This window comes from Sorex araneus, chromosome 1 (genome assembly GCF_027595985.1).
Source record: "Sorex araneus isolate mSorAra2 chromosome 1, mSorAra2.pri, whole genome shotgun sequence".
Taxonomy (NCBI): domain Eukaryota; kingdom Metazoa; phylum Chordata; class Mammalia; order Eulipotyphla; family Soricidae; genus Sorex; species Sorex araneus.
In genome coordinates, this window is record NC_073302.1 from 99,630,988 (window position 1) to 99,651,140 (window position 20,153).

At 43.6% G+C, this 20,153-nt stretch overlaps 1 protein-coding gene and 1 non-coding gene across 5 annotated transcripts in view; both read right to left on the reverse strand.

Moving 5' to 3' along the window:
* SH3RF3 (SH3 domain containing ring finger 3) overlaps window positions 1–10,322 on the reverse strand; it is a 482,862-nt gene extending 472,540 nt beyond the window's left edge. For all 4 annotated transcript variants that reach the window (XM_055141388.1, XM_055141381.1, XM_055141374.1 and 1 more), the window contains exon 1: window positions 9,231–10,322. In XM_055141388.1, coding sequence (XP_054997363.1) covers window positions 9,231–9,587 — 357 coding nt within the window. In that variant the 5' untranslated portion in view covers window positions 9,588–10,322. The remainder of the gene's footprint in view (window positions 1–9,230) is intronic.
* A 4,176-nt stretch (window positions 10,323–14,498) lies between these two features.
* LOC129401488 (U1 spliceosomal RNA) lies at window positions 14,499–14,662 on the reverse strand. The gene has a single exon (XR_008628379.1). It is a non-coding gene; the product is annotated as a U1 spliceosomal RNA (small nuclear RNA).
* Between the last annotated feature and the right edge of the window lie 5,491 nt (window positions 14,663–20,153).

Genomic DNA, 20,153 nt, shown 5'->3' on the forward strand with positions numbered 1-20,153 from the left:
ATAGTAGCTTTGCAATACCACTTCCTGAAATATACCCTGGGGGCTCAAAAAACACACAGCAGAAACATCATCTACACTATGTTCATTGCAGCACTATTCACCATGGCCAGAATCTGGAAACAACCTGAACGCCCAAGAATAGATGAATGGATAAAGAAACTATGGTACATCTACACAATGGAATACTATGCGGTTGTTAGGAAAAATGAAGACAAGAAATTTGCTTATAGGCGCTCCGCCGAGATTCAACCCGGGTGACCATGCCTTTGCACAGCCGCTTTGCTGCTGAACGACCAGGATCCAGAGCCAGCTATCTTACTTCAGGTCCCAGCGAGTGCTTGCAGCCATGTCTCCAGACTGTGAACTAAGCTTTTGCTCCATGCTGCTCCAGGAAGGGAAATGATGCAATTTCCAACTTAAATCTCCCTGGACTTAATTACTAAAATACAGATATCCTAAACCAGTAGCGCAGTAGCGGCTGCGTGACTTTATATCTCTTCATTCTCATCAGTGGAAAACTAATTATCAAATGTTTCCTTGTCAATAGGGCTGTATTCTTGGGGTATAAACTCCAACAAGAATAGTGAGTTCTGTGTTGAAACTCCAACAACAATAGTGAGTTTTGTGTTGAAATATGGAATGTAATCAAGGTAAAGAGAAAAGGAAGTGAAATGTATCAGTTATGCAGGGGAGGTGGGGGGTTTGGGGGTAGGGGGGTGGGAGGTATACTGGGTTTTTTTTTTTTTGGTGGTGGAATATGGGCACTGGTGAAAGGATGGGTGTTTGAGCATTGTATAACTGAGACATAAGCCTGAGAACTTTGTAACTTTCCACATGGTGATTCAATAAAATAAATTTTTAAAAAATAATAATAAAATAAAAATCATTTTCCTTTAAAAAAATAAATAAAATAAACATAATGTTGTGACTTAAAAAAAGAAATTTGCTTATAAATGGATGGACATGGAGAGTATCATGCTGAGTGAAATGAGTCAGAAGGAAAGGAACAAATATAGAATGACTGCATCCATTTGTGGTATATAAAAAGTATATAGAAGAATAATATCCACAGCCAGGGGAAAATGGGTTAAGAGGACTGGTCAGTGGTTGGATCTAACCACAAGTGTAGGGGGGTGGGCTGAAGGTAGGTAAGATAGAAAAGAGACTGGTATGACAAAAAGAACTGGGAGTGATCACATTGGATAAGAACTGAGTGTTTAAAGTAGGTAAAGGGATATTCTTGATAACCTTTCAGTATCAATATTGCAAACCACAATGCCCAAAAGGAGACAGAGAGAGAGAGAGAAGAAAAGCACCTGCCACAGAGGCAGGCAGGGGATGGAGGCTGGAGGGGTGATGGGAGGGAACCTGGGGACACTGGTGCTGGGAAATGTACACTGGTCGGAGGATGGGTGTTGGAACACTGGATGACTGAAACTCAATCATGAATAGCTTTGTAAGGGTCTATCCCACAGTGATTCAATAAAAAAGTTTAAAAAAACACAGTAGCTTTAATTATCTTTTTACAGGCCAATGGGACATATTTTTAAGTTACACAGAATTTACAGAGTGATTGTTAAGATTTAAGAAATCCAATAGTGTAACCCATAAGGAATATATATTGTGAGTAAAACACATCTGAAAAATACACAGGGATTTGTGGGGCAGCTTCAATTTGGTATAATGAAGAAACAGGGGCTTGAGTTTCAATTGCCAAGAAAAGACAGAAGCTATTGTAGCCAGATTTCTGATGCTAAAAAGTCATTTTATTTTTCTTTTGCCAGCAAGGTGGTAGGTAAATTTTGATGCCACTTTCTAACCCTAATGTAAGTTTTATCTCACATGCTTGCTGTATTGACTAATATGTAACAGTTGCTCCAATATGTGGTCAGTGAAATAGAAGAGAAAAGTGCATCTACATCCTACGTGTGTCAGCTTCCATGAGGTAAATGTCTGGTTCTCTGAACTGCCTCCTTGGGCCCAAGTTCTCTTGAGACCTCGCTCCTGTGTTCTGGGCCAGCTAAGCTCCAAAACATTCACATCCACTCCTGGAGCTGGCATCCTCATAAAGGCTCTAGTTCTACTGCCATGAACCTTATGGCAAACCCTAATTCATTTACATTCATATAAATTCATGTAAGCACTACACACACATTCCACTAAGCAGAAATGCAAATACAGTAATATCTTCTATTTGCAGATAACCACCATTATTTGTTAGCAATGTAAACACACAGAAGTGGCAGGCAGAGAAACTCCATGCAAAGCAGCTCCATCCAGATGTCCTCATGGGTCTTCTAGGATCACTATCTAAGCTGTATCTTTAAATATCCATAAGCTGTAAAGGGCCATGGTCATATTTAAGAAAGTCAGCAACCAAGCCATAATGTCCAAAAGTAGAGAGAGAGTCACTGTCACTGTCATTCGTTGTTCATTGATTTACTCGAGCGGGTACCAGTAACATCTCTATTCCTCTCAGCACTGCGATTTTAGCAGCCAGAGAGAGAGTATAGGGAATATTGTCTGCCATGGAGGCAGTGGGAGGGTGAAAAAATGGGGGTATTTCGGGGATATTGCTGGTGGGGAATGTGCACTGGTGGAGGGATAGGTGTTTGATCATGTGTGATTGTAACCCAAACATGAAAGCTTGTAACTATCTCACAGTGATACAATAAAATTTAGAAAAAAGAAAGTCAGCAACCTATGAATATTTTCTTTTTTTTTCTGAGTAAACTGAATAAAAAAAAAGATGGGCACATACTAGCTATCCCATTTTTAGCCATTTACCACTGCCAACACTTTCAATTTGGCACCCTATTCCTTTCAAGTTAATTAAAATTCCAATAGTATCAAGCATTCCATTCTAATTCATCAAATCTGAAGATCTTCCAGCCAAGACAAATCAGATAAAAAGTGACTTTGACCTCGACTGATGTTATGTTATGTTTTCCTAACTAAATCTTTGTTGATTTTTTTATTTCAAAGTGTAGCTCAAAAAAGAACATTAACTGTGAAAAGTACAGATTAAATACAAATTGAAGTGAAATAAGTGCTTGAAACAATACATAACTGAGACTCTGTCCCTTCATGCTCCAGGAAACAAGGGGGCTCTGAAAGACCAGAAGGAAGAGAACAACTAGACGTCATTCTGATCAGTCTCATTCCAGGGCCACAGGAGAGTTACTGGGTCCCAAAGAGAAAAGAGATGCGATTGGTTTCAGGACAATTGTGAGCTGTACTATACCCCGGGCTGAGCAGGATTATTCATCCTATTTCCTCTTTAAAAATAAATTATAGTTTCCATTTTTTTCACTTTAATCAAGTTTCTAAGGATCAGGACTGGGATCCTGGCTTCCAGTCACGTAGATTTGTCATAGAGCGAGATAGTCCAGAGATCATACCTCAGCACACCTCTATGCACATTAACTAGTTGCTCTGGAAGAGGAATACTTGGATCCTCAGTTTCCCAATCTGTGCAATCAATTACCCCATTGAGCTATAATAGGAAATAATTAACTTCAATCCACCTAAATAACCTGAATGTTGCACATGTTAGGCAGGGGATTCCATGAATGGTAACTTAGACATATCACAAACTAGGCACAAACCAACTCCACATGGTGCATGCCTTGGACATGCTGTTCCCACTCAGGGGCCTTTCTGAAATGAGTCTTCTGAAAAAGGAATCCATATGGCTTCTCCAGGACAGCACCAAGGTCAGCATCTTCTCACTGCTGTCACAGTGACCACACAGCCACCAGCTGTCTGCTACCTTGTGAGCTGTGTGCCTTTCGGTGGGGCCCTCCAAGTGCCGGGCCTTCTCCTCCGAAGTACTGACATCCAAGACCAAAAGGCAACAAAACTGATGACACCATTGAGCAGAACAGAAGGGACAGAGGAGCAGAGGTTGAGAACATATTCCGCCCCAATCTCTTCCTCATTTGTTGATTTGGGCAATTTTCCAACATTCATCAATCCTCCTAAATCTCAAAATAATACATATGACACCCAATTTTTTTTCTTTAAAGACATATTTATTGAAAAAATAATGTATTGTATGTTTAATCTGTGCATTATTAAAGATCAACACCTATATATAAAACATTATATTCGCCACTGAAAGTCCAGTCCTATCCTTTATAATGTAACTGGCCTTTTCATCCAACTGTACCATATCCCTTCCTCTTGTTTTCCGAGGACCACTAATTTAGTATTATAATCTAATTATTAACTTTTTTTAGTCAATTCACTAGTTTCTTCATGCACCACAAGTGTGGAATCATAGCCATTGTCTTTCTCTGATGTATTTCACTAAATATAATACTCTACATATCCACTCACGTTTTCCAAATGGCAGGATTTCCCTCCCATCTGAACTAGGAGCCACTCCCAGTGCTGCTTGGGCCTGTGCTGCCTGCAGCCATCAGGGCCTTGGATCTAACTCAGGGACTTGTACACGCCAGGCATGTACTTCACCGCCGAGCCGTATTTCACAGCAGTATTCCTTTGTACACAGAAATGACTTTTTTGGTTTGCCTTTGGGTTTGGGGGCCACACCCCAGCATTACTCACTGCCTACTCCTGACTCTGTCCTCAAGGATTACTCCTGGCAGGGCTTGGGGGGCCATGTGAGGTACTGAGGGTGGAACCCAGGTCAGTCACGTACAAAGCAAGTGCCCTACCCCCTGTGCTATTGCTCCAGCCCCAACTTCTTCTGTCATTTACGACTTTGGTTTGTTTCCAAGTCTGAGCTCCGGTGAAAATGGGGCTGCATATATCTATGCAAATTAGTGTTTTACTATTTTCAGGTAAGTATCCAGAGTAAGCTAACTAGATTATGGAATTCTTTGCCTCTTTTTGTTTCTATTTTTTGAGAAATTTTATGGTGAAGTTTACATAATAAAATATTTGTCAAAGTGCCCAGAACCAGATAGGCATTCAGTAATTGTAAAGGAGAAAGTCTCAAGCATAAGCTTCTCAACTGTTGATAACTAAAGAGCACCGTGATATTCTCCCAAATATTGCGGACTCTCATCCGTGCCCCCTGACCTCCAGCTAGTGATGCCCTGAACAGGACAACACACACTCCAGCTCCAGGGGCCCCCTGGCCCTCCAGAGAGCTGCAGAGACCTCCAGTTCTTCTGGGCAAGTCTGAGCTTCACACCTCCACTGTCCTGATTTCCAGCCATGGTCAAGACAGTGACTGTGTGGAAAGGTAAACGTAAACCCTAAATTATTTTTAACTTCAAACCATAAATTGAATTATTGTTAAATTAAGTAGTACATAAACCAAAGAAGTTCAAGTCAAAAGCAGCCACTCATTGAAAAACCACTGCTTTGAGACAGTCACCCAAGACAGGCTGCTTTAAAAACAAACAGGGGGCGGAGGGGTAGAGAGATAGTCCAGCAGATCCTGTGGCACTCCACCTGGTCCCTCAGCACTGCCACGAGTAACCCCTGAGTCAGAGCAGGAATAATCCCTAAGCACCTAGGGGTGTGGCTCAAAACCCAAAAATAATAATAAAATTTAAATTAAGTAATGAAATTGGAAGAGAACAAAATCACAAAACACTAAGGGGTTGTTTTAAAATCTGAAGTTCTTACTCTATTTAAAAGAAAAATATGAAATTATGAATTGTAGCTGTGCATTATACCAAAAATAGAACTTATAACTGAAATAAAAGTCCTTAACCCTGCATATAAAACATGGTGAATGCACACCATATATGTGTGGTTTATAATGTAAAATATTTAATAGATGTCATGTATATAAATTACAAATTTTTTACTTTATAAATTGCTGAGTTCTAAGGAATGTCCAATTTAAATGTTCTTGAAACACCTTGAGGTTAACAATATAAACTAATTAGTTCTCACATTTTATATCATAAAAAAATTACCCAAGCTTTCTACAGCATTTTAACTCTCAAGTGTCCTTCCTCTCGACCATCAGGGCTCTGTGCTGACGCTGACACAAGGCTCAGGGCCCAGGACCAACAGGGGCCTCCTAAGCCTGGAGACACTTAATAACAGCTTCATACAAAGTCCCTATCCCAGTTCACAAAAAAATGACCTGGCAGTGCAACTACATAATTAATTTTCTGTGTGTTCAATAATAAGAAAAGTAATTATTTTTAATCATTTAGAAAAAAATGGAATTGCCATATGTGTGAATAAAGCACATATTTTAAAAGTAATCTTTGAATTAGCCCATTTGGAGCCACAAAACTGTTTTAAAAAGAAATATTTCTTGAAACACCCTGATCAGTGCCAGTTTAGAGGGTTAAAAGGGTCGTTCTGTAAAATGTTAAAAGCAAAGCAAGAAACAAATAAGGCTAGGAAACTCAGTATATATAAGGCAACTTTACTAAACAGTGTTAAAATAAAGCTGTGAAAGAGAACTTCCTACAACTTTAAGAAACAGCATATAATGACAAGTTGCCAACAGGCAAACGGAGTGGCCAACTGCTCGAACCTAAGCTATGTGTGCTTGTAACAGTGTAAACTTCTAGGGAGAGCATTATTAATCATTCAGACCGATCTCAAATGACAGCCTGAAAGCAGTCTGAAAGGGCAGAGCATGACTTCTTCAGCTTTTTCCATTCGTGACCCCTTTCATCTGAGAAATGCAACATGGGCTGAAGCTGCCAGAAACACTTCAGATCTGTTATGTGGCTGACTTTGAATTAATTTTTGTCAGGCACACATTTAGAAATCTTTTGTCACTGCCAATTTTTGAGATCCCCCACAGCTACGTGACATAACCCACAGCTGAAAGAACTAGAGGACTCCCAGTGATGGTGCAAGCACAACCCTGATGAAAAAGAGGCAAGTGAAGAACTGGAAGAAAAAATTATTTTGTGGACTACAACTGGAACCAGATAGACATGAGCACATTTTATACAACAGATTCCCTGTTCCCCACTGTAACTAAATTAAGAAACAATCTAAGCAGATATTTATCTCTTTAAAACTAAAACACATGTCTCAATTGGCTCAAAAGAAGGTATAAGCATATTCTCACTGGAAAAATAGGAAACTTTCTTAAATTTTGTGGCCGGCTTGTATTATATTTATAATCACCTGTTAGTAAAGCAAATGTGATCTATAAAAAAACATGCAGAAACACTCAGCATTCACCTTTGCTAGGAGGGGGCACGCAACTTCATTGAATAGTCAAGCACAAAAGAAGTCAACTCAGAAGTCATTTTCAGTTGATGACTTTGCCTATAACATTTCTAGGATTGGCCAAAATACTACTTTATTACAAGCCACTTCCCACTCCCACTTCCATCCCATCCCCATCCCAACCCCCAAAACACAAACACACACACACACACACACACACACACACACGCAATACAACATAAATGCTATTAACCCAGAGTAGGAGAACAAATAGGCAGGAAGTACTTCTGGTAGCCTGAAAAGACTTCCAGAGACTATTTAAAAAATCGATGGATATGAAGCCAGATGTATTGCCATTCTCAACTCCATTGCTTCTTTCTCTCTAAAAATGATCAAATATAAGATTTAATATATTCATTCTCTTCCTAAAACCTTTAGACTTTGCAAGGTTGGCCTCTGAGGAAAGGATTAAGAAACATAATTAGATAACACAACAAGAAATAAAATGTGTTCTAAAGCTTCCTACAACACACAAGTGGGAAATACAATGCTTCCATGCGCCTACCTAGAAAGGCAGTCAATATCAGAAAATTAATTCTCTGTCATTGAGCATCATTGCTAAAAGTGACAATTTTTCTTTAAATGCTGTAGATGCCACAAAGGTGCAGGCATTGTGTAAACTATGGTAAACCTCTCTCAGAGGTTACCTCCTGACTTTCAAACATGATTCACATCATCGGAATGGGGAAGGCACCTGTAAACACATGGTCACCCAAACGCCTAGAGCCCCTAGAAGTCTCATGATACCACTTCATTATCCAAGAAGGGAAGTGCCTTACTCTGTAGATAAAACCTCATTATCATTTCTTAGATTAAACTGCTAGAAATGGATGCTAAACTTAAAATCTGTGACATGAACACTTGTAACTGGATTTAATTACAACTGAAAGCAAAGAATATTTAAATTCCCCTCCAGCAGTGAAAAAGTAAAAGCATTCTTTCTCTATTCTTGACTCTTCATTCTCCCTAAATCATATTAAAAACCCAGCATGGCTAAGTATATGACACTTAATTTTAAAGCTCAAAACCCAGGGGCTGAAGTTCCTAACTAGGAGAGGCCACAATTCTGGATAATTCCAATGACAGAAGTTTTCTAGCATCTCAGTTTTATACATCCCAAAATATTATCTAAATGGTTTATAACCACCACCCTGTAAGTGGTCAAAAGAAGAAGCTTGTCCTTCATAAGATAACGGCTACAGATCAACAAAGGGATTTGCTAACCTTTAAATGACCTTTCTATAGTTAAAGAAATAGAAAACCATCAGCCTCTTGTTTCTCACATAAGCACTGTTTGGCCTGCCTTTCCCTCAGTAGCCATCCCAGCATATTCAAAGAAGCTTTCTAAGCCATCTTTGGAACCAAATCATTGAAACCCAGAAGATAAGATCCTTTGACTAAGGCAGAAGTCTTGGACAGCATGCACATACATGATGTAGTGATGGGGTGAAGTGTGGCCCTAGAGCCCTGGGGCACCCAAACTTCTCATCCTAGCAGAACGGAGGGAGCATGGCTCTGGTTCCTGGGCCACTCTGGCTCCACTGTTAACAGGATCCTGTACACTCTTCATGCTCAATGTGGGCTAGTGCCATTTTACACCTGAAGTCTCAGGCCCAGAACTCAACTAAGTGCTGACTTGACTCCAGGTGACTGAAGCTGGCAAGTCTGGAGATTCTGATAAAGATCATTTCTAGGGAGATGGGAGGGCCCAGCAAGATTTGAAAGACAGGGGCAAGAAAACAGGCCAGGCCAGCCGAGCAGCGAGCAAGAGCCGCTATCCTAAGAGAGGTCAGGTGTGAGGCCTGCCTGTCAACAGGTAACAGGGTGCCCTGGACCCATAGGCCACCATGGAACTGATGCAGGTGATGGACCGAGGAGGGCGGGCCCTGGGAGCCAGGCTAGAGCTGAATGGAAGCTCATCAGGAGAGTGCTGGAGAAAACTCCACACCCCCCAGAGCCGCACGTGGGCCGGGCCCTCGCCGGACGTCCCAGCCTGTCCACGACCCCCACGCCGCGCGCGCGCGAGCCCGGCAAATACTCACTTTGGCGAGTGGCGCGGTCCTGCCGGAGGTCAGCGGGCGCAGGCCAGGGGACAGCGGGGAGCCGGGGGCGCTGGAGGCCGCGGCCGGGCCGGGGCCGGCGGGGCTGGCGGCGCGGCGGGGCCGCTGGCGGATGCCGTCCAGCAGGCGCACCAGCAGGATGTTGGCGGGCAGCTCGTCCACGCCGCAGCCCACCAGGATGCGGCACTCGGGACAGCGCAGCTCGTGGCGCGAGCACACGATGCTCTCCAGGCAGCGGCGGCAGAAGGTGTGCTGGCACGGCAGCACCTTGGCCGTGGTGTCCAGGCGCTCCAGGCACACGGAGCATTCCAGCAGGTCCAGCAGGGACGACTCGTCCATGGCGTCGGTGCCCGGGCCCGCCGTCCTCGCCCGTGCTTGGGACGCGCACGGCCAGGAGGGTCTGGGAGCGGCTGGGGGCGCCCGCCGGGGCCGGCGCGCTGCGGGCAGCGGGCAGCAGGCGGCGGAGGGCGGGCGGCGGGCAGCGGGCACCGGCACCGGGCAGAAGCGGCGGGCACCGAGCACGGGCTCTAGCAGCGGGCAGCGCCCGGCCGCCTCCCCAGCGCCTGCTGGCCCCGCGGGGACAGTGCGCGGCCGCGCGCTCAGCCCGGGCCCGGGAGCGCGGCGTCAGCGTCACGGCGGCCCCGACACCTGTCCCGGCGCCCGCGGCTCAGCGCGGCCAGCGGCCGGGGCCGGGAAGCTGCCCGCCGCGCCTCCATGCGCCGGGGCTGCGGGGGGACCCAGCCGGGCGCTGCCCCCGGCCCCCGGGAGCCCCTAGCCCGGCGCCCACCGCGCCCAACCCCCGGGAGCCCCTAGCCCGGCGCCCGCTGCCCCCCGACAGCCCCTAGCCCGGCGCGCGCCTACGGGCCCGGGCATCTGGGCGCCCTGGCCCGGAGCTCCATGCCGAGGCGCGGCGCTGACGGTGCCCGGCGGGCGGGTGCGGTGGCGAGCGGCGAGCGGGTGGGCTGGTCAGCGGCCCGCTGGGCACCGGCGCTCGGAGCCCCGCGCCCGGGCTCGGGAGCGTCAGAGCAACGGAAGCGCGTACGGGGGCACCGCGGCGCCGGGGAAGTTCGGGGCGGGCGGGCCGCGCCAAGACCGATTCCCTGCAGCGCGCTGCCCCCTCGCGGCCGTCGCGCCCGCGCCCGGCCCGGCCCACGAGACTCCTCCCGCTGGACTCGCTGGACTCGCTTCCTGGGCCGGAGCTCTCCCCGGATCAGGGAACGAACGGGACGTTTTCCACTCTCGGAGAGGGCTTGTTGAGACAAATGTCAGGAACTTGCCTCTGCGTTATTTCGTTTAACAAACAGTCCCCGTGAGACCGTTAGTTTAGCCTCTTTGTGTGTGTGCGTATACTGCGCTTATAGTGAAGTCTTCCAGGCTGACTGCTTTGACCTCCTGCCACGCAGAGCCGAGCGCCTCGTGGGGATTGCATTCCGTTCTGCTCTGCTCTCGTGTGTTTGTGCCCTTGGTGCTGCACATGCAGCCACCAGCTTTGGATGCAGTGATTTGAACGAAGTTATTGCCTCGATATCAGCTCTCCTGACATACCGTTTGACGGCCTTTCTCTGAGAACACCGTCCTTGCTAGCACAGACTCCCCGGCCAGTCAGAGGCCAGCCTGTCGGGCCGCATCCCCGTGCTGCCTAGTTGTCTGAACCTGGAAAAGGATTTTCTGAAAGGGCAGGAGAATGGGAGTGAAGGGCCCAGTGGCCAACAAAATGTTTACATTATGATCTTAAACTTTAGTCTTCCCTCAAGCAATCTCAAAAGCTTTTTACTGAGAGCACCCAGGACCTGGGCCCAATCCCAGGAGAAATTAACAGGCTCAGGGAACATTATGTTGAACCCCGGATGCTTGTTATGACAAGTCCATTGTATGTCGGCTTGGTTTTGACTGCAAGCAACAGAAACTAATTCTAATTAGATTTTTTTCAAATTCCAAAAAAGATTATTTGAATAAGAAGCACCTCACAGGACCCTTGTTAAACTCCATCAAATCCTCCAGATGGGATGCGGTGTCCTGTGTTCAACATTCTGAAGTATGATGGCTTGCTTCCTTATCTCTCTTGCACCAGCTGCCTCTGCTTTCCAACTCATAGGACAAGAAACTGAGTGGATTTCCCAGAAGCATAGTTTCCAATACTTTAACTAATAACGAGACTACAGGGTGCCCTCACTGGTTGAGCATTCTAAACCCTAGTTCCTAAGTTGACCCAGAAGTTCATTCTTTAATCAAAAAATTCTGACCTCAGAAAGATTGCACTCATCTATGACATATAGAATAACAGAGTGGGAGACTAACACCCAAGAATTGTAGAAACAACTACCAGGAGGTTGACTCCATGGCTAGGAGGCTGGCCTCACATTCTGGGGAAAGGGCAACTCAGAGAAGGGATTACCAACTATAATGTAGTCGAAGGCCATGTGGGAGAAGGGAGTTGCGGACTGAATGAGGGCTAGAGACTGAGCACAGTGGCCACTCAACACCTTTATTGCAAACCACAATAGCTAATTAGAGGGAGAGAACAGAAGGGAATGCCCTGCCACAGTGACAGGGTGGGGTGGGGGGGAGATGGGATTGGGGAGGATGGGAGGGATGCTGAGTTTACTGGTGGTGGAATATGGGCACTGGTGAAGGGATGGGTTCCCGAACTTTGTATGGGGGAAGCATAAGCACAGATGTGTATAAATCCGTAACTGTACCCTCATGGTGATTCATTAATTAAAAATAAATAAATTTATTAAAAAAAAATTCTGACCTCAGGAATAAGGAAAGGCTGAAAACCCAAACCTTTCAGAGGGCATGGTGAGTGTGGCAATGAAGCATGAAGAGGGTGGGCAATTTAACAATGTAGGGATTATATGGACCATGACTGAAGCTTCCACAGGAAACAATACTCAACCCCAGCCAATCACACACTGCCCATAAGAAAAGAGGACCAGAATCTCTTATGCTGTCTACTTTTGCAAGGGAAGTTGGAAAGCCTGGTTTTCATATGAGAAGCCCAAGTGTTCAACAGTTGGTAACTAACTCAGTTCTGGAAAAACACCAGCCCAGCCAAACAAAATGGTTGTGAGGCCAAATTGGCTCTTGAGCCACCACTTCACAATTTCTGGGTGAAGTAACCAAGTAAAATTTATGACAGTATAAAGGAATTTAAGGGTGTGCACTGAATTGTTGAAGTATTACAAATACAGTTTTATATTACTCATTTAAATTTGCACATGTTCAAATAAGACAATTATATAAGGAAATGATGGAGAAGACCTGGCTTAACAGTCATTTGTATGAAAAGGTCTTGGGAATTCAGTCAACCACAAGAATAATATGAACCAACATGAGTCATCAATGTAGTATAGCTGCCTAGAAAATTCATGAAATCTCATGATACATTAATTAAACAGAAGGGTTGGATTCTGAAAGAAATAATCCCATTATATCCCAGTCTTGTAAGACCTCATTTACAGAACTGCTTTTAATTCTGGGTGCCAAATATTGATGATAAGGTGCTAAGGGGTCTGAACCCCTTCTCTATCAATTTAGGATGAAGAACCTTCCAAAGATAAGGAAGACCAGAGGAAACTTGGTGGGGTTATTATAAGCCATGACTTTGGCTGCCCAAGATGTGATCTCCCTCATCTTTGGGAGATTCTCCACTTGGTGGGAGTCACATTGTCATTTTTCCAGCTTGAATATAGGGTGTAACCTGGAGCTCCCTCAGCCACTGGTGCCCCAAACCATGCCCTTAGTGAAAGAGAGTAGGATGCACAGCCTCCTGGAGCTGCAAGGCTGGTTGTGGGGAGTACAAGTACATCACAACATATGGCAACAACATCTAGATCCTGGTGTCCTTTGAACTACTGGAGCAGCCTGTATCATTCTGGGAGAAAGAAACTCATTTCCAGACTAGCCAGGCAGGAGTGGGGCTCTGATGGGGCTCAGTCTTCATGGTTGTCCCAAAGTGTTCCTGATTCATCCAATTGTTTCTTTGTTAAAATACCCCAAAGTTGGTTTCTGTAAGTTGTTATCAAGAATCCTAATTAAAACACATAATTTTTGTAGTAATTAAGGCTCTCAATAAATGTATAGCCACAATACATCAGACACATGAAAAAGTGCTCATCATCACTTATTATTCAGGAAATCCATATAGATAACAATGAGATATCTTACGCCAGTGAGAATGGCACGTATCAAAAACACTGGAAAGAATCTGTGTTGGCAGTGATGTGGTGAAAAGGAACCCTCATCCACTGCTGGTGGGAATGTTGTCTGGTCCAACCCCTGTGGATGGTTCTCAGTAAACTCAGAGTTGAGCCTCCATGTGACACAGCAATTCCACTTTGGGGGATCTACCCACAGGACAGAAAAACATTCATGCAAAAGAACATACGCACATCACTATTCATTGCAGCACTCAGCACATAGGTAAGATTTGGAATCAACCTACATGTACAAGGACAGATTAGTTTATCAGGAAGATGTGGTACATATATATATATATATATACACACATATATATGTGTGTGTCTGTATATACCACATATATATGGTGGTTTATGTATGTATATATGCATATATATAATGTAATACTACACAGCTGTAAGGAATGATGAAATCATATCGCACAATTTGCAGCAATGTAAACAGAGCTAGAAAATATCATGTTAAGTGAAGCAGTCCAGAAAAAGGAGGATAAACTTGGATGGCATCACTCATATGTGGTATTTAGAATAACTGGATGAGGGAATGTTTTAAAGGGGGATGCCCTGATCAACCTTGGCCCCAGAGCATAGGGAGGAGAAAGAGAGAAAGAGTGGCAAGAAGAGGGAGAAGAGACAGATGAGAAGTAACGGGGGCAGGTCAAGGGAGTCAGGCACAAATGTGGTGTTAGGGAATGTTGGGGCCAATTACCCAAACCACAGAGTCAACAACACTGAAATCAGGAGACTAAAACTTGACCTTTAACTTGAACATTAACTTTAAAAGGTATCTGTCAAGAACTCGAACTTGAACTTTAAATATGAACTTTAAAAGGTACCTATCAAGAGGGTGGGTATGCTGTGGGGATGGATGGGGGGTGGATATAGAAGGAATCTGGGAACATTGGTGGAGGAGGGTTAACACTGGTGGTTGGTGTGATTGGTGCTGCAATGTTGTATGGTTGTATGCCAAAAAATCAACTATGATAATTTTGTAAAACACAGTGCTTCATTTTTTTTTACTTTTAATATGCTTATTCGTTTTATTTTTTAGGGTAGAGCATGAACACAATCCTCCACTACCACAAATTGTGCAGTCAAGTTTCTCATTTTCAGGGAAATCTCAGGGATCAGCACATCCGGAGTACAAAGGGTAAGCCTCACCCTGGTAGTACCACCTTTGTGATCATGGTACCACCCCTGCCATATAAGTGTGTGTGTTTATTCTTTTTTTTCTAATAAGAATTTTATTTAATTGAATCACTATGTGAAAAATTACAATGCTTTCAGGCTTAAGTCTTAGTCATACAGTGCTGAAACAACCATCCCTTCACCAGTGCCCATATCCCACTACCAAAAAAAAAAAACACAGTACACCTCCCATCCTGCCCACCCCCGCACCCCTACCCCCACCTTGTAACTGATAAATTTCACTTTACCTTCTATTTGCTTTGGTTACATTCAATATTTCAACACAAACCTCACCATTATTGTTAGGAGCACCCCACTAGAGTCAGACCTGTTGTGAAGAGAAATGAGTCGCGCGGCCGCAGTAGCGGCCGAACGGTTTTGGATTTCTGTACTTTAACAACTAAGTCCAGGGAGATTTCTTCCGGATATTGGATCATTGCAAGCTTGTAAACCCCATCTGTGGTCGTATTAATATGGCGGTCACCACGCCCTTCATTCGGAACGGGAGAGGTGAGAGAGAAAAATACCTTTCCCCTCCTGGGCGGGCACGGGGCCGAGGCTTAGTTCTCAGGTTGGAGACATTCTGCAAGGAGCTTCCCATGTAGAAAGTGATTCAGCTGGGTCTGGATTCACGCTCGTGCAGCTGCGGAGGAGCTGCACACACGTGCGGCCCCCGGGGTCACATTTTGGCGGCGGCCTGCTTTATTTTTTTAATGTAAGGAAAAACACAGAATCCCTCCACCACCACCACTACCACCACCCACCCCCTGAGGCCAAAAAATGATGTTATGGCCAAACTAAACAGCAACAACACTTGGCCTTCATACTAGAGGGGTATCAGAGTCCCTTAAAAGTTTTCACTCAAATAATCCATTTCAAGTATTTGGATGACTGGTTTTGGATTACAGAAACTGCATCAGCAACAGCACAGGTCACTACTGTGACTAATAGAACCTGCTCCAGGGGTACAAGCACCACAGCCAGGCTAATTCAAACTAGTGGCACTTCTGCCGTGGGCATAAGTTAAGTCTTTTTTAATATTAGAAGATGAAATATTTCATCTTTATGGAGGCTGAAACTCTTGGAGTCTCTACTATACAGAGACAAAAACCAATGTAAAACATGAGGGTAACCAAGCGCCAATTAAAAAAAAAATAGCAAATCAAAAAACTCATATTAACAAAGGAAAAAGATAGAAAACTCCAATAAACTGGAAATTAAAATTGGAAATGTTATAACAGATACTACAGAAATTCAAAGACCATCCAATATTACTGTAAAGAACTTGATATTATAAAATTGGAGAACCTAAAAGAAATAGATACATTTTTAAATCGTTTAGCCCCCCACCAAGTTTGGAGAAAGCAGAATATCAAAATAGGCCAATTCTGAACACAGAAATCAAAACAATGATCAGGAGAGTCTCCATCAAAACAAAGTCAAAACCCAGATGGGTTCACCAGTGAGTATTTCCAAACCTTCAAAGTTGAACCTTCTTCCTGCTCTTCTGAGGCTCTTCCAAAATGTTGAAGAAACAGGAATTTCCTTGCTCCAAACTTATGTGAGGCCAATACTTTATTATTCCAAAGTCATACAAAAACCAGTAAAACAAAATTACAGAGCTTATCTCTGGCAGAGTTTCTGGCAGAATTGGACTGATATGCCTGAACTAAAATTGCTGTCAGGGTAGAGAAGAGGACACCACAAGGTAAAGCTTCAAAGAGAGGCACAGAAAAGAGACATCAGTTGCAAGAAAATGGGAGCATGGCTTATTTAATCAAAGAATAGGGAGCATGGCTTATCTAGTTCAAGCGAGCAAATTCTTCGAGGCCACAAAGTGGAAGCACTAGAAAGCCAGGCTAAGAGGTTTTACTGAAGAAGAGAAGCAATGCAGAATACTAAGACCACGCACGAAAAGAAATGCACCTTCTCCCAGGGCACTGCAAAAATTTAAGAAGACTTGGTCAGACAGCCCTTGGATAGCCAACTGGGTAAACAAGTAAGTAGATGCCGGGAACTCCAAATTGGAGCTCATTAGAAAAATAACACAAGGGATGGTATGTGTGTGTGTGGTTGGGAGGGTTTTGGGGTTCAGGAAGATGGTTTAAATTGGTGGACAGAATGTCTTTGATGAACAAGGGTCCAGTACTTCCAGGCCAGAATAATCATGACTGCATAGTAAACAGATAATTGACAGATGGGGCCTCTAGACCCCTGAGCATCAATTAAGATTTCTCTTCCCAAACTTTTTTTTACTAAAAAACTTAAAAATAAGGAATGGAGAGATAGTATAGTATGTAAGGTGCTTGCTCTTCTCACATCCGACTCAAAGTCAAGCCCATGCACTGTATATAGTTCCCTAGTCCTCGGTGAGACTGCAAGCACAGAGATAGGAGTAACCCCCCCAAGGAAATTAAAAAATAATAAGACATGCATAACTGAATGAATATTCTTTGGGAATGGTTAAATGGTAACGTGCGTTATGTACATTTTACCACAGTTTGGAACAGCAAAGGTAAAGAGTAAAGAAATACGGGATTAGAGGCCCAGACACCAAGATTCCTGGCTTGAAAGTACAAACAAAAAGCAGCTGGAAATTCAGTAACAAAATCAGTGTAGTCACAGGTGAATGTTGGCTACCAGCACTCTTCACAGATGAAATTAATCTTCCAAGACCTACATAATGAAGAACTTAAAATTAGTGATATCTTATTTAATAAATCCTTATATTTAAAATTATATAAATTTATTCAATTATTATTCATAATTAATTGTAATAACAAATAAACTCCTTTTTTACAAGTTGTAAGGCCAAGGGTGAGACAGGCTAAGCAAACTATTTGAAGAGTGAGATTTTGCTTCCAAAAGTTGAAACTCCAGTATCTCCTTTCTACCAAGATTCTATAAATAAGTTTATAAATAAGAGTTTATAAATAAGACAAGAGCTAACGTGAATACTAGAGACCATTAGTTTATAGACAATAGTAAAAACCAAAGTAATAGGTGCTTTCATCCACGAAGAAAATAGAAAATCTTTCAAAAGTCCCAAGGATCACAGAACTGTGGAGAATGGGGATGAAAAGTAGTAGTGAAGGAGAGTCTGTGGCATGACTGTATAGTGTGGAGGATGTCTGAGGAGGGTGCTGAGAGACTGTTAGCAGCTCACCTACCAGAAGTAAAGGAAAGACCACATGAGCACCATGAATAGTTGGAGCCATGGAAAATTCCAGTGGCGCCGACAGGAAAGCTGCAGGAGACCCAGCCTGTTTCCACTGTGCTCTGGTGCCTTCTTCAGGTCCCCCATGCATTTCTGTACACTCTTGTTGGTCTCTGTCCACTGACATGAGGTTGGGTCTCTTTGCACAATGACCAGTTCCCCTGCCTTTGTTCATGCTAACTGTGCTGCCCTTGGTTATTGATGACAAGAGCGCTCATTTTCATATCATCCCATTCTGATGGGGCTTTAAAAATCTTTTATTGAATAGTTACAATGAGATAGTTACAAGCTTTCATGTTTGGGTTACAATCAAACAATGATCAAACACCCATCCCTCCACCAGTGCACATTCCCCACCACCAATATCCCTGGTATACCCCTCCTTTCCCACCCTCTCCCTGCCTCCATGGCAGACAATATTCCCCATACTCTCTCTCTACTTTTGGGCATTATGGCTTGCAACACAGGCGCTGAGAGGTCATCATGTTTGGTCCCTTATCTACTTTCAGCACACATCTCCCATCCCGACTGATAGGGCTTTAATGAGGCAGGGAGTAGATGTTTGATCCTTATCCTCAGCACTTAAGGTCCTTCCTACACTTTGCACCAATAATCTCTGTACTTGGGAATTTTCTTGGGACTCCCAGAGCCTGCTGCTACTGTTAAAATAGCAAGATTCAAAAGGCGGGTGACTCTCGGACCCTCCTTAAGAACTCTCTCATTCTCACTCACTCATTCTCATTCTCTATCTCTTACTCTCTCACTCTCCCCATGCAATACAGATTCTTTAGTTACTTTCTTGAATACAGGCTCCTTAATAACCCAGTTTTAAGTTCACATCCTGCATTCCATTAGTAAGGCAGTATTTTGCAATTAGAAACTACTCAGTAAATATTTATACACACACATGAAAACAGAAATGTTCCCCGGATCCATGATTTGGTAGGAGAGAAAGGAGAGCAGAGGAGACATGGATATTCTACCCAATAAAGAGAATGGGGGCAATTTAATAGACCAGATTAAAAGTTCTATGTTAAGATCATGATTTTGAAGTGCTAGTTTGTTGAGATCTTCTAATGTCTGAAAATTGGGGGTATGATTAAAACAGAGCTCTGGAAGGAGAGATCTGGAAGTGGGAGACTGGGATTTACTTTCCTAGGTGATAAATAAAGGCATGGGCCAGAAGAGTAAGCACTGCTTCTTCCATAAAACCTACAGAAGAGAGTTTTTTTCATTCCCAGTGGGGCAAAGAACAAGAAGTCTCCAGGTAGGTGTCTCAGTAGTTTCCCTGGTTGCTTATTACACTTTCCATCTGCATGTTACAAAATGCTTTACAGATGTGATTTATTGCTATGCAAATCTTACCATTCCCAGCATAGTGATGTCTACAGAGGTATGTTCTCAAGCTTGAAAATATATATCTGGCATTTGTTTCACTTTGAAGTAGTTGTCTAAGTACTTACAATGAAAATGTCATTATTCCAAGCACAGGATGTGCTATTTCTCTATAGAGCTCTTATTTCTTCATGCTAAGATACTCATATATGGTTAAGCAGAATTAGAACTAGTTTTAACTGTGTAGGCTGCACTGTGTATTGGCTCCCTCCTTACTGAAAATGTGAAGCACCATGGAATTAATGGGGCTATGCATGCCTTTAAGAAAGCACTTTCTTAGAACCTCGTGCATGTGAAGCCAAGAGGCTATGAGTTTCTATAAACTCTGCCCACACTTACCAAGATGCCGTTTAATGGAAATGAGCAAGAATAGGTACATGGAACATAAATGTTCATCCATCCAAAAAGAAGTGTGGTTGGTTCAATGACTCAAGTCTTGGTGGCCCTGGGTCACTTGATCCAGTTGACTGTATAAAGTCAGAAGACTTCCTCCTATTCCAGCCTCCTAGCGAACAATAGCTCCACGGGCAAGGGTAATTTCAAGAATAAGAGACTCAAAAGTCTGCTACTTGGAAGAAGGTGATGTGAGGGAAGAGAATGATTAGTAAGTGGCCTGCAGAGGCGCAGGCAGAGCAAGGTGACAATCACACAGCAGAACAGTGGGGTCAGCAGGAATGATGACAGAAGATGCTGGTGCTGACCTCCCTCGGTCTTGCAAATAGAACTCCTTCAGACAAGGTAGTTCTTAGATCCAAACTGTTGAATTTTCCTTGAACAACTCTCTAGACGTTTTATATGCCAATTTAAGTCAGGGATTAAGAAATTACTTGGATTTTGAATATAAATATTTTTAAATATATGGAACAGGTGACTAACTTAAATATATAAATCTCAACTTCGTCA